Source organism: Ursus maritimus, unplaced genomic scaffold (assembly GCF_017311325.1).
Source record: "Ursus maritimus isolate PB19 unplaced genomic scaffold, ASM1731132v1 scaffold_27, whole genome shotgun sequence".
NCBI classification, from domain to species: Eukaryota; Metazoa; Chordata; class Mammalia; order Carnivora; family Ursidae; genus Ursus; species Ursus maritimus.
This window is the reverse complement of record NW_024425230.1, coordinates 39,022,343-39,037,421: the sequence shown is the minus strand read 5'-3', so window position 1 is coordinate 39,037,421 and position 15,079 is coordinate 39,022,343. Positions and strand designations below refer to the sequence as shown.

Sequence of the window (15,079 nt, the reverse complement as noted above, 5' to 3'; positions counted from 1 at the left end):
ACATCACAGGCTATGTACTGAGGTGTACAAATCTTACCCAGGGCTTTATCTCTCAGCTTCTTTCAGCCCTAATTCACTAATCTAATTTACACCTTGATAAATTATTTATTTTTACACACTAAATCAAATCCTTTGTGAAATAAGAGGGAGAAGGAATAAATTAAGAGACTGTAGTACAAAATGTTGGTAAGTATGACAACTGTCAAATAGTTAACCTCAGGTTTAATTAACTGCTGAGGTTTTTCTGTTTACTAAGACAGAGAGGAAGATAAATATCATGTAACACTCCTTATAAAAGAAGGATAAAGATGGGGCGCCTGGGTGGCCCAGTCAGTTAAGCTTCTGACTCCTGGTTTAGGCTCAGGTCATGATTTCAGGGTCATGAGACTGAGCCCTGCACTGGCCTCCACACTGAGCGCAGAGTCTGCTTAGAGATTCTTTCTCCCTCTCCCTCTGCCTCGCCCCCTCATGCTCGCTCACTTTCTTTCTAAAATAAAATAAATCTTAAAAAAAAATAAATAAAAGAAGGATAAAGATTTAGCATCAAGGATATGAATGGTAATCCTAAATAACCTCAGACAGAAGGATGATGTATTTTAGCTGGAAAAACCCAAACTGCCCCCTCTGCTTGCTCCTCTTCATCTATACCAGGCTCTCGAAAACTGAAGGCTTAGCCCAGGTTTCCTTTCATCTGCAAAAGAATCTGCTCCGGTTCTTGACTCTCCTACCTCTTACAACACGATGTTTCTAAACATTCCATAAGGAAAGATGATCAAAAGCAAACCTTTTCAAAAATGTGTTTATTAATCTTTTAAAAATGGTACGGAAACCAAATGAACAATCTTGCCAATTAAACCTGCGGTTCAATCCACCTGCACTGATCTGTCTTTCCATTCTGTTTTGAAAACATAATTTTCAAAATGTTTTAAATTATATTACCAAACTTGTTCTTCCCAACAACCCCATTGAGGCCAGTATAACAGGTAGTTTTATTCCGTTTCAAAGATAAAGAAGCAAGGGCTCAGAAAAGTTAAGCGTCTTGCCCCAGGTGAAAATCAATAGTAAATCATAAGCCTTTTGTGACTAAGTCAGATTTCATTGCTTGTTTTCTAAAAGTATGTTGCTTTAACTACATCTATCCTCACCTTTTATCTTTTCATTTCAATGGAAATGAATTATCAATCTTTGACAGTATGCTTTGCATATTATAAAAGATACCAGGCCAACACAACAAACCAAGACCTTCTGAGAGGCCTACTGGAAAGAAGTATTAATAATATACAAATAAGTCCAACATGAGACATTAGAGGTACTAACAAACTGCCATGGAAATAACATGGAGACTCACTGTGAGTAACATAATCTTGGAAAAGCTTTCTGGAAGAGTTGACCTTTTGGCCAGTTCTTAAGAGAGAGATAGGACCCCCATCAACAAAATTCAGGAGAAGAACATTTAAGACAAACAGTGCTTGAGCAGAAGCTCAAGAGGTATGTCTGGGGTCTGGCAGGTGGACTAGCATGCCAAAAATGCAGATCACCACAGAGGTAACTGGCTCCAAAGGCAGGCAGGAAACATTTTCCAGAATCTCTGCTTTCTGGGTACGCAGTGCAGAGTCACTGAGTTTTTTGAGTAGGAAGGTAGCATGACCAGTAGGTGTTGTTCCTGCATGTATTCTCAAGAGCTCTAACTTTGGGAACAGTGTCTAAGGAGAGGAACTGAAAAAAAGTAGGGAGATCAGTTTGAAAACTACCAGTCCAGGCAAAGGTAACAAAGACCCGAATTAAAGAGTAGAAAAGACAGAATGGGCACCGAAATTTTACCAAAATAGATTAGATGGCAATTTAGTCATTAAAAAAACAAAACCAAACAAAACAATTCAGTGACTGCCTGCTATGTGCCAGGCACCACAGGCGCTGGGGACAGAGCAGTAAATAAAACAGCAAAACTCCTCTCCTCAAGGAGCTTATATTCCAGTGGAGGCGAACAGAAACTGATAAACAAATATAATAAATAAATAAATTATGTTAGGTACTGTGGGGAAACAAAACAAACAAAAACAAGAAACCCCAGCAAGGCCAGGTGGACAGAGAATGAATATGTGGAAAGGAGGGCAAACTGCAATTATAAATAGAGGTAGGCCTCACTGAAAAAGTAACATCAGAATGAAAAGCTGAAGTTAGGGAATTAGCCAGGCAGACAACAGGATTCTAGTGGTCAGAAATAGTCAGGGTAAGACCCTAAGGGGAAGTTGTGTGGTGTGTTCACAAAAAAGCCAAGAGGCCAATGTGGCAGAAGGAGAGTCATCAATCAAGAAGGACAGTAGGAAAAGAGATCGGATATTGGGGCCAGCAAATGTAGAGTCTTGTAGGCCCTTGTAAGGCTTCTAAGCTGAGAAAAAGTGAAGTCACTGGGGGTTTTGGGAAGAGAAGGGACATGATCTGTGTTATAAAATTATGACAGGGTGGGGAGACTAGGCAATGAGAATGATCAGATTGGAAAAATAAACAGAAATCTCAGAGACTGTGAAGACTGCGAACATGAACTGGGAGCACAGAGATACAAACGGTAATAAAGAATAAAAGGAAGAAAACAAACAAAAACATCATGATACAATGAAACCTGCTTAAAGACACTGTTGAGCTTTCTGTTTAGAAGTTCAGCTTTCTGTTCATGTAGCGCTTTATACCTTCCAAAAATATTTTCATATCCATCATCTCAATTCACACAACAGAGAAATTTCAGAGCTAAATATGGGCTTACAGACCACTCAGTCCAAAAAACGAGTTTCTGTTTGCGCTGTCGTGTGACATGACCACAGTCTCACAGCTCTTCAGAAGTAGAATCAAGGCCAGAAGCCAAGTCTCACACATTGCCTTAAACACAACAGGCACTAATAATCTATCACACAATTTTGGAACACTAAGACCCAGAGAAGTCAAGTAACACATATAGATTATTTGCGTACGAGACAGAGGAAGCCAGGGCGCCTGGGTGGCTCAGTAGTTAAGCGTCTGCTTTTGGCTCAGGGCGTGATCCCGGGGTCCTGGGATCGAGCCCCGCATTGGGCTCCTCTGCTGGGAGCCTGCTTCTTCCTCTCCCACTCCCCCTGCCTGTGTTTCCTCTCTCGCTGGCTGTCTCTCTCTCCGTCCAATAAATAAATAAATAATCTTAAAAAAAAAAAAAAAGACAGAGGAAGCCAAACTGAAAATCCAGCTGTGAACTCCAAATCCAAAGCTACTCAAAGAGAAGCAATCTCTCTCTTTTTTTTTTAAGATTTTATTTATTTATTTGACAGAGAGAGAGAGACAGCCAGTGAGAGAGGGAACACAAGCAGGGGGAGTGGGAGAGGAAGAAGCAGGCTTCCCAGCAGAGCAGGGAGCCCAATGAGGGGCTCGATCCCAGAACGCTGGGATCACGCCCTGAGCTGAAGGCAGATGCTTAATGAATGAACCACCCAGGCGCCCCAAAGAGAAGCAATTTCTTAGATAGTTTTCACACTATAATTTACCTGTCAAACTATAGCATACTTTATTTCCTACTTCTTAGGTAAATCACCACCTTGCCTACAGTCCAGGTCCTGAGGCTTTTTGGGTAGGTAACTGAGAGCTACTGAAAGATTTTAAGTAGAAGAGATATAAACAGACATGTGAAATGCAGAAGATGGGCAAAAAACAAGAGTTTTGGAGGCTTCTGGACTAGTCCAAGCAAAAGACAAGGAAAGTTTGAAACAGAACAGTGGCAAAAGGGATGGAAAGGGCATATTAGAAATATATTAAGGGTAAAATTTTCAAGACTTGACTAATTGAGGTGTAGGGAGTGTGGGAGTTTGCAAAGATGAGAAAATGAGGAAAAGAAAAGGATGACTCCTGGGTAGTTAATAATATCACTTACTAAGATAGGGAATATAAGACAAGAAGATGTGAGAGAAAGATGAATTTATTTTTGGATAGATTAAGACTGGAATAACCTCACTTGTTCAGGTGGAATGTTCATCAAGGAGTCAGATATATGAATTTGGAGTTTAGGAAGAAGTCAGAGTTAAAGATAGAAATCTGAGAGTCATTAACATATAGGTGGTAAATATCTATGCAATATCTTATTTCTCTTTTAAGTTCTTTTTTAAAAAGCTCTTATATGACTAGGACAAACATATATTACTTACTGTCACCAAAGTTGTACGTATCTACACCCTGAAAACAAAAATCCCTCTTTACTGAATATAAAGTATATAAGTATAAGTATGTAAGTATACCTACCAGTGCATAACCCTCTTCATCTGATTCGGGCTGAGACAAATCGGATTCACTCCTCGATTTGATCAGTCTATAATTTGGACTTGCGTGGACGAGCCGGCTCTCTGCTGTAAGACTTTCACTCCTGTCTCACATGCACAGAGAAAAGTTTTTCAATTTGGGATTGTTAGTGAACATAAAATTGAATGGAAATAGCAGCATAGAGATAATACACACACACAGTGAGGAGTAATTATATCTGTCAATGGGAAATCCTGACTCTCGTGTAAGCACAAAACCCTTTACGATTACATCAAAATAACTTGCATGCCACTAAATTACAGAGACACAAGTAACTTCGAATGTTTGTCAACTGCTGTTGTTTATATGTATGAAAAACTGCCTCATTTAATCAGAAATGTATGTTCCAGGCTGAATCAGTCTCACTCTTTAGCACATTAATACATTATTTCACCCTACTCAATTTGTATTTCCTCCTCCATTCCTTCTGCATTAATTTCAGAAGACCCCTACAACTTCGAGAATAAAGTATTTCAACGCATACAGTAACAAAGGGGGTCGAGTAATATTTTAAGTTTCTAGTCAGTCCCACCTGGTCATAAGTCCACCCCCTTCGGAGGCACTTGTCGAAGGCTGCTGCAACTGTCCTTCTTCCTTGCGCTTCTGAAGCTCATCAATCACGGGACTCACTCCTAGTATTAACAGGGCACACCGATGGATCACAGAGTTGCAGGCAGCGGTGTATACATCCTGACCCTCAGGAAGGTCTGTGCTGACCCTTCGCTCTTGCTGAGACTGAGGAGGTGGGTCATCAGCTCGAGCCCCAGACCCTGCCCCACTGTTCATTCTATCTCGATCTCGGCTACGAGCTACTTCACGGGCTGAGAGGAAACACTGAAAGATTTCTGTAACATGCAACACAAAAACAAGGTCTTAACACATGGGGAGAGAAGAGCAAAGAAAATAACAATAAAAATAGTCATAAAGTTTGGATCAAAAACTTATTGAAACGGAAAAATTATTTTTTAGACATTAAATACAGATAACTAAGTTAAAATAATACTAAACACATGTAAAATATTAAACTTTTCACCAAAAATTACAATAGGAAATACCTATGCCTTTACAGAATTTAGGTTTGATTTATTCTATTTCTACTCTTACTAATGAGTTAGATCAGTGCTTTCCAAAGTGTGGCCCCAGACCAGAAGCATCAACATTAACTGGGTACTTGTTAGAAATGTAAATTACTAGGCCATCCCAGATCTTCTGAATCAGAAACTGTAGGCATGGGGCCAGCAATCTGTGTTTTAACAGGTCTTCCAGGTGATTCTGAGGTCTACTAAAGTTTCAGAACTCCTGGGTTAGATAAAAATAACTGCATATTTCTGAAATGTTTGTGACCTCAGTATGAAAACTGTCAGGTTACAAAAGAAACATAAAATTTAAGTTGCATTAGTTATGAAAAGTCCCCTTTCCCCTTCTAAAGTCTACATAATTTCTGACATCTACACTTTGCTGTATCTCATACACATTATAAAAGTACAACCACTAAAGTTCTTTGCTGAAACTGAATATGGTTATAATATACAGATAAGACTGCCTCCAGAGTTAAGTGGCATCACCAAGAATGTCTATCTGATGCCAGCCCTTCCCAATCCCAAGTGTAAAAAGTCACTGAGTTTAATAAGGTTCTGATGCAGTGGTAGATACTTCACAATAGAAAAGGAATTTTTTGCTCAAATTTGGAGTGAAAACATTATTCTTTATTGGGAACCCAAGCAGAAAAATTGGTAAAACACTAGATTCATCTGTTAATACAGAAGTACAAATCTTAAAGATGGATTTTATATGTGTATTTTATAGAATTATTATAGCAATATTTTCATATGCTATTTAAAGTCTCTTAATTCTGCAAAAATCACAGCAACAAACTCAGAGTACAAAGCTGGAAATCAGTTAAAGTCATTAAGAGAATGGTCACTGGAATTTTGGGCAGATCTCACTCTAACTCCAGCTGCTACTAATGGTGGCCCTAGAGACATAATTTTGCCTCCTTAAACCTCAGTTTGTCCACCTTTAAGATAGGTAAGTACTAGAGTGCATCTCATAAGACTGTTGTGAGGATTATCAGCTAATCTCTAAGAAGCATTTGACCCCGTGCCCAGCAGGTAATACAGGTCCTCAAAAACCACAGCTAGTTTAAAAATTACTACTCCCTAGATGAACTATTGTGCTTTCTTTTACTATAATTGAGGATTGTATTTTGTTATTGTGTTTTCCCCTTTGGACTTTGCTTTCCAGAATTTCTTTTTTTTTTTTTTTTTTCCCAAAGAGACAGCCAGCGAGAGATGGAACACAAGCAGGGGGAATGGGAGCGGAAGAAGCAGGCTCCCAGCAGAGAAGCCCGATATGGGGCTCAATCCCAAGACTCCGGGATCACGCCCTGAGCCGAAGGCAGACACTTAACAACTGAGCCACCCACGCACCCCGCTTTCCAGAATTTCTAAACTAAGTTTTGTTTAACTGCCAAAGTTCCTTCAGCCTAGGTTTTTAAAATATAATTATTCTCTCTCCCCATCTCCAATCCCCTTTTTCCTTGTTTTTTTTTGTTTTTTAATGTTTTTTGGTCTGGGGCCACCTTCAAATCATTTTTAGAAGTATGGAGAACACAAATAAATTGATAATAAAATAAGTGTCAAATTGATACATACAGACAATCCTAATACCAAATGCATAGCTAGCCATAATATTTTAGTCTACAAAGTGAATATACATTTTAACTTGAAATAGCCAAATCACTCAAAAGATACTGACAAGGGTTTAAAAGCATTGATATTTCCTTTTCAACATCTAAATAATTGCCTTGGAATATACAAATACGAAAAGTGTTATTCACCCAGCCAATAGTATTCTTATGTATATTTTTGCTCTCTACTGACAATGGCGATAGTCAGTGGGTGAAATTCATAATTTTTAAAGTGCAACATATAAAAAATAACTAGGCTCTCCTGGTAAGTGCAGAAAGGGCCTGTCTTCCTCACCACACAGAAGTCGGCCAGGCCTGTGGACAAACTGGTACCCTCGAAAACAAACTCTGTAAGACCTTATCCAATCACTCACGGGCATCATTTCATGCGTGAGATTCAGTGAAACAGTTACTACTTCTAAAAGCCTGCTTTCAGAGCTTTTCAGCCCAAAACATGCAATCCACTAGCTTCAAAATGAAACTAGCACAGTTTTAAGAGCTGAAACATTAGCTAATGTCATTGTAAACGTAAGACTATTCGATCCTTTTAGAAAAACCAAAGAGAAATGTTTGCCTTTCTCTTCGCCGGTCAGCTCCCCTAACATGAAGAATGCCACGATGTGAATCTGAGAAGCTAAGAAGGGTGTACTCACTGCCCGCGGTCATCACTTCATGCTCCCGTTCTTCTTCTTCGTCCTCTGGCTCGGGATGCCCCTCTTCCCGGTCTCGCTCAGCCTGCTCTTCCATTTCAGCTTCTTCATCAATGGTTCGGGCAAATGAGTGCTCCTGAGGATCCACATCTGCAGAGTCCTGGTTTTCTGAGATCTTAAAGAAACAATCAAAGCTACACTGAAGATTTTTTTCAAAAACTTGGAAAACTTTATTAAAACCTTGACTTTTTTATCATGGAAAATACTGCTAACATCAAGAACACATGAATTTTACTACAAAACCCCAAAAGATACACTGGGTAAATCTGAAAAGATTAGAAAGAATGTATGTACACAAAACATGTACAGAGACACCTATATGTCCTCCTATCCTCAGTATTTTGATTAGAATGTCATAAGTTGATTCAAATTTATATTGCTATTCAGCTATAAACTCCTACAGAGCTGCAATTTAAAATGAATTGAGTGTAAAACCAAGCATAAAAGCATAATTTAAGAACATGAATTTTTATACCATGCAGTCTCCCTCAAGCTGTATATGTTATTATTACTCTGTATAAATGTTTTACAATTCTAATTTAAAACAGTATTTTTTTAACTTCTTTTTTTGGTGAGAACATTTAAGCTCTATTCTTAGCAAATTTCAGTTATACAAACAGTACTGTTTTTAATTTTTTTCTTTATTTTGTTTTCTCCTGAAGAAATAAAAAATTAGAAATCTGATAAGGATGATGTTAATTTTATTTCCCACAGTGGTTAAGCTACCTAGCAGTCATCTAGAGGACAGAATTCTTTTTTTTTTTTTTTAAAGATTTTATTTATTTATTCGACAGAGACAGAGACAGCCAGCGAGAGAGGGAACACAAGCAGGGGGAGTGGGAGAGGAAGAAGCAGGCTCATAGCGGAGGAGCCTGATGTGGGGCTCGATCCCAGAACGCCAGGATCACGCCCTGAGCCGAAGGCAGGCGCTTAACCGCTGTGCCACCCAGGCGCCCCTAGAGGACAGAATTCTTGCAACAGATGTTAAGGGCCTCATGAATACCATAATAGTATATATCATCTTTCCCACAAATTTTAGTAAAAAGTACAAGTGAAAAATTTTATTTAATGCATAATAAAAGTTATTTTGTGATTGACAGCCAATAAATAACTTAAAAATTTCATACAGATGGGGATACTGAGCAGCCAGTCAGACTCATGTATAACTCACTTATCCCCATAATATGAAGTTTCAAATCTGAAACTCAACAAAATGGCAAATTAATACATTTCATGGACTTTCAAAGTCACTAACAAATAGATCCACAAATATTAAATCAGCACATGCCAAAAGAATACTGTAATACAAATGCAGAGACAGAGTTTGGTTTTTAAAATCTAAGATCTCAATAACAGCGTACAAAGCATCTAACATATAAAGTTTTAAAGTAAGCATTTCTGAGGGTGATGTATTATCCAGTCTTGTAATTACAGGATCATGTTATCAGGATTACCAAGCACTTTAGAAATCACCTACTTTTGTTGCAAGAATAACTTCTGGAGCATCTCTTTCTTTCTTTCTTTTTTTCTAGAGAGACAGAGAGTGTGTGCACAAGAGTGCAAGCAGGGTGAGGGGCGGGGGTGGGGGAAGACTCCCAAGCAGGCTCCATGCCCAGTGTGGAGCCCTATGCCGGGCTCAATCTCACAACCCTGAGATAAAGACCTGAGCTTATATCAAGAATGGGAGGGACTTAACTGACTGAACCACTCAGGCGTCCCACTTCTGAAGCAGTCTTAAGACAAGGTTTCAATCTTAATCACCAGTGGTGGACAACTCTAATTATGAGAAGGCTATCTTCCTTATATTCAGCAAACAGTGATTCTCCATTCAACTGTGACCCTTTGGTGCTACCTATGCCCTCTGGAACAAGAAACACACTTATTTCCTCTCCTACAGGGAAGCTTTATTTTTAAGGTAGCTATCAAGTGACTCCCTTTTTCATTTCCCTAGGCTAAACATTTTTGACACTCACAGTTCTTATATAAGATGACTTTTAGATCTTTCACCAATCCAAGGTAGCTTTTGTTAATGTCCCTCATAAATTATAGCATCCCAAATTAAAAAGGATAATTCAAATATGGTCTAATCAGCAAAAAATAAAGGAATAATATTTCATATGATTTGCACAACTCAATTTATTACTTATACAACCTATGAATATACAAACTTTCTTAGCAGCTTGATAAATGTGGGTTAAATAAACCCCAAATCTTTTACTCAACCAATTTTTTCACTACATAACGAAGTATGTACTCAATATTTATTGAACACCTGCAATAATCAAGGCACATTTTTTTCCACATAAGTCAATATGGAGCTATCTCTCACAGCTTGCAGAAAAACAGAAATTAACTGATTTCCAACTTTACCCATCTGTCTCGTGATGATGACCTGGTCTGAATAAGTTCAAGGTTCTTGCAAGCAAGTAAACGACTTCGAACTTTGTACACACAACGGTACACTTCTGATAAGCTTTTACCAGGTTGATATCTAAATAAAGAACCAAAATAGAAAAGTTACCTAATTTCTAACATCATGAGAGCAAATATTTGTCTGAGCATAGTTTTAAGTTACTTGCCGGCTTTCTCCACATGCTTGGCTAAGTAAATTTGTGTGTTTCAGGAGTGCTGCAAGAACAAATCTAGACACAGTGTCCAAGAGTGACTCATTACTTAAGGTTGCACTGTCCCAATCTGAAAACAAAAATGATGCATTGATATTTAAAAGGGCTCAGAAAACAGTTCAGAGTAATTTTAATCGCTTTAGTAATCCAACATCTGAATGGAATCATTTTCCTAAACATTATTTAGCAAATACACCTACTAGATACCAGATATTGTTCCCTGTGCTAGGAATACAGCAGTTAACAAAACTGAGGCCCTGATCTCACACAGTTTATTTTCTAGCTGGCGGGGGGGGGGGAACCAATAAATACAAAAATTATTATGACAGAAAAGTGCTATAGAGAAAAATAAAGCAGCGTGGGATTACTATTTTATACAGGCTGGTTTGCAAAGGTCTTGGATAAGGTACAGATGAGCAGAGATGTAGGCAAAGTTGGAGAAGGTGCCATACAGAAACAGTGTCCCCTCAGAAAAAACCAGTGTAGAGGCCCTGAGGCGAGTTCCGGGGGCCACCGTGGCTGGAACAAAGCGTGCATGCACAAGTGCTAGGAGACATTAGAAAGCTGGCTGGAGACCAGATCATATAGGGCCTTGCAGGCCACTGCAAGTCCTTTAGATTTTACTCTGAGGGAAATGGGAAGCACCATTAGAAGGCTGTGAACAGAGATACAATATGATGTGACTCATGTTTTGAAAGGCGGACTCTGACTGCTGAGTGGTGAGCTAAACAGGGACAGCAACAGCAGTACTGCAGTAATTCAGGTGGCTCAGACCAAAGCCGTAGCAGCTGAGGTAGTGAAAAGTGGTCAGATTCCAAATGTGTTTTAAAGGTAGAGTTGACAGGATTTGTTGATTGATCAGATGTGCGAATACAAGAGAAGTCAAAGCCGACTAGAAATGTCCTTAGAATGTGGTTGACATTTACTGAGACAGGAAGATCACATGAAGAACACTTTTGGAAAACAAGGAGCTGAAATCAGGAGTATGGTTTTAAGTACTGTCTAATTAAGCATCCTTGTGGAGATATTGAGTAAACTAGGCAAGAGAGGACATATTTGGTATTTGAAGCCAGGAAGTAGACACTGTAAATACCATAATAAAATGAAATGAATTGGGTAAGAAATGAAACAACATTTGGACAACGATGAGTACATGCAATAGAAAGCCAAAATCACAGCATTAGATGATGAGAACTAGGCAGGTGTTTTCTTTAATTCCATGTTAGCATACTAGTACTGTATTTTAAAAATGTGGTATATTCGGGAGATTCCAAATGGGGGTGGGAGGTTTACTGTCTGCTAAATTCTGTTAATTCAACAGATTTGCCATGCTACTTAAAAATAAAACCAAACAAAAAAAAACTCATGGAAAATATCAAGCCCTAAGTTAAGTTTATTTGTTCTTTCCCTTCTTAAAACTCCTGGAGATAAAATTTAACATCTTGGTTTTCTAGTCATTTCTGTATGCTTAGGGAAAAAACTAAATTCAGACTTAACCTATATTATAGGCAAAACAAAACAAAACATCCTGACAATATAAACATGCCTGATTTTAAGAAAATTTTATAGGCCACCAGAGATAATCTTAAAATGATAGACTATATTACATAAAAAATTTTTCCACATTAGGTTCATGAGAAATCGTCTGTTCCAAGGGAATGCTTGCTATTCTGGTAGCTGCTATGACCTAAAATCAAACATGACCCATTTCAAGGAAGCTAATACTCAATTTAAAATGCAGACTAAAGACCCTGTGCTGTGTCTCCTCTTTAGTAGAGATTATACAATTTTTAAAGTAATGGGTTCTTTTCTTCATTAAATTTATAGTTATTTCATATCAAGCACTACAGAATTTTTCCATTATTCAGGTAGTCTAAGGTTACAGTATGTAAACAATTTAGGAAATGGAGCCATACAATGAGTTTTTATTCATCTTATGTTTATATCTAGCTTTTAAAGTTCTAACTGCAATTAACAAGTGATGATATAAAAGAAAACGTAACTGCACATTCCAAGAAAATGAATGCAACTATGAGAGAATACTACAGAATACAACTTAGGAAGTAAATTTTTTTTCTCCTCCATTACCATACTTTTCTATTTCTGCTTGAAGTCAACACAATATAGAATGCATGAATGATATATGAATGATAAACTGGGTGAAACTAAACTTTCAAAGGTATCATATCTCAATGTTATTTTAAAGCTCTGAACAATAAGCACCTCATTTCATTTTTATTACACAAAATAAAAGACAATAAAAGGAAAATGTATTTAATATTACCATTTTTATCACAGGAGGAAGACGATTCAAAGAAATAGGGGGAAACCAAAAATAAGACAAGAAAAAAATACCACGGAGAAAGACAACTATGGATATGGGATTCTGAACAATCAAGGTCACTGTTAAAAAATAAAAACATGGGAACTAAAAAGAAATCAGATATATTTTCTGAAAACTTGTAAAGTTTATTTTATTAATCAAATAATATCGGAAACTGAAATAACACTACATACTTATATAGCACTTTACTACTGTACGTCATAGTTCATCTCATTTCAAATTGGTATCTTCACCAGCTCTCTGTAGGGTAAGTGTTTTACAGAGAAGCAGAACGACCAGGCCTAGAGCTTAGACTTCTACGTATACAACCCTTCAGTTCTTACCCCAGGACTTGCAAAGGGAAGAGATTCATTTAACAGACTCTTAAACTAGACCCATTTATACTTCAGGGAATCCTTCAGTAAAATGTTTGCCTCTGGATTTATCTTTTATATAAATCTCAATTTTCCCACAGTAGGTTTGCTTCAAGTGGGATACATACTTAGAGTACTTTCCACAAAGAGGAAAAAGAAATTGTTTAATGTTATTTGTAAAATACTTTTTTCTATAAAAAAGTAATAGAGTGATCCCTGTGATTTTCTATTTACATATATTACATACATATTAGTCAGTATTATAAGCTATCTCCATATTTACCAACTTTGTCCTCTTCATCTTACCTTTACTAACAGCATAATCCTGCATGCTAATCCAAAGGCTTCGTGCAGGCTCTTTTGAACAACCCAATGCCAAGTCTACATACACAGCAATTTCAGGCCGCAGTTTGTAATCAAAAGGCTTCTGTTCTTCATTGCCTGAAAGAGCTACTTCTAACAGGCAACTCATACATTTATCTAAAAATAATTATTCATGTTACCAATTTTAAGCTTGACCAATTTTGTTGCTACAAATAAAATCTTATCACTTTTATTTAATCCATATTTAATAATACATTTCAAACCATTTTAAGTAGATACTACAAAGGTAAAGTCCTTTAACATTTCTCAATGAGCAGTAATATCACCAGCCCTTCAATCCCCTCCAGAAGGATGTGTGACCGAACGTAACCATCTGGGAGGGGTTCTGGCTTTTTGGTAGGCAGGGGCCAGGGAAGCTACATGTCCTATGTGTGCAGCACAGGTTTGGAGAACTCTTTTGTTCAAAATGGAATGATGTCCTCACTGAGAAACATGGGACCCCTGGGAAAGAGACTAGACAAGAACTTTTTCTTTTTTCTAGACTTAAGGGAAAATAATCAGTTAAGTAATGACTCAAGAGAGAGCAAAGATACCACGAACAGTCTCTACTGATATTTACATTGCTCAACTGATTCTTAACTTTTTAATGGGACATTCTGGCATTCAGAATTCATTTTCCGTTACAAAAATTAGCTAAATGATAGGGTTGGGGGCTAATACCAAAAGTCAATTTAACCCATAATATAACTGAATTAACCTTTATTTACGATTTACAAAGGACAATACCCTTTTCCTAATACACGCAAGTATTTAAACACAAAATGTAACATTTTAATAGCTTCATGATTTTATAATTTTAAAAACTGAAAGAGAACATTAAAATTGAAATTTATTTTATTCATACTAACAGCCAGTTAACTGACTAAATTAAATATAATAGAAATATGAGGAAGGTAGAGATAAAGATACTTTTGTCCTCAAGAGGACATTTGTGACTATCACAGCACTAAACACTGACACCACTGGAACCTGTTCACAATGTTAAACATTCCTTGAAAAATCATGATTTTACTTTTCTTGATACAACTGTATCTTAAGTACCAGTCTAGCATTCAACAACCATGGCTAGAGTCACTGTCTGGTTCATAAATGAAATGACGAGTATATACTCTCTATTCGGAAAAAGAGGAAAATCTTCAGCAGCTCTTCTCACTCCTAATCCCCAACCCTCCAAACTCAAAGCAGAATATGTGATTTTTGTCTTGGCTTCTATTTTTTGTTTTCCCTCTCGACTGAGGTTCTCTTAGATTAAGATTTCTCTTGGACTTTCCTTCTTGGGCACTCTCTGAGTGTCTTTCTCTCATAGAGGAACAATGAATTTTAGGTCAGTAAGACCACATAGGCTATCTAATCAGCTCCTTATTTTATGGATCAAAATTATAGGCCCGGAGAGATTAAAGGGCCAAACCTAAATAAAACAACCAGATCATCTGTTCAGGAACTGGAGAAATCATGTTCAGACAGTCTGCAAGCTAGCCTACCAGCAAAGAAGACAAATAGGAGATGAGGCAGGAAAGGCACCATAAATGGGAAGGAAAAAAATGTGGAAACGTACAAGGTAACATCAGCATGAAAGTAGGATAGGCTGGGAGGCGAAGGGATTGCCACTCACATCTGGGAGGTGTTTGAAAACTGAACACTGGCAAGTCATGGTAACTTTA

The 15,079-nt window shown here is 37.6% G+C and overlaps 1 protein-coding gene across 1 annotated transcript in view; it reads right to left on the bottom strand.

Annotated features, from left to right (window-relative positions):
• The window catches only part of HERC1 (HECT and RLD domain containing E3 ubiquitin protein ligase family member 1), a 166,055-nt gene that overhangs the window by 87,498 nt on the left and 63,478 nt on the right, over positions 1 to 15,079 (bottom strand). Inside the window, exons 19-24 of the mRNA XM_040643136.1 lie at positions 13,341 to 13,514; positions 10,293 to 10,407; positions 10,084 to 10,204; positions 7,657 to 7,828; positions 4,847 to 5,159; positions 4,258 to 4,378 (exon numbers count right to left, since the gene is read on the bottom strand). Coding sequence (XP_040499070.1) covers positions 4,258 to 4,378; positions 4,847 to 5,159; positions 7,657 to 7,828; positions 10,084 to 10,204; positions 10,293 to 10,407; positions 13,341 to 13,514 — 1,016 coding nt within the window. The remainder of the gene's footprint in view (positions 1 to 4,257; positions 4,379 to 4,846; positions 5,160 to 7,656; positions 7,829 to 10,083; positions 10,205 to 10,292; positions 10,408 to 13,340; positions 13,515 to 15,079) is intronic.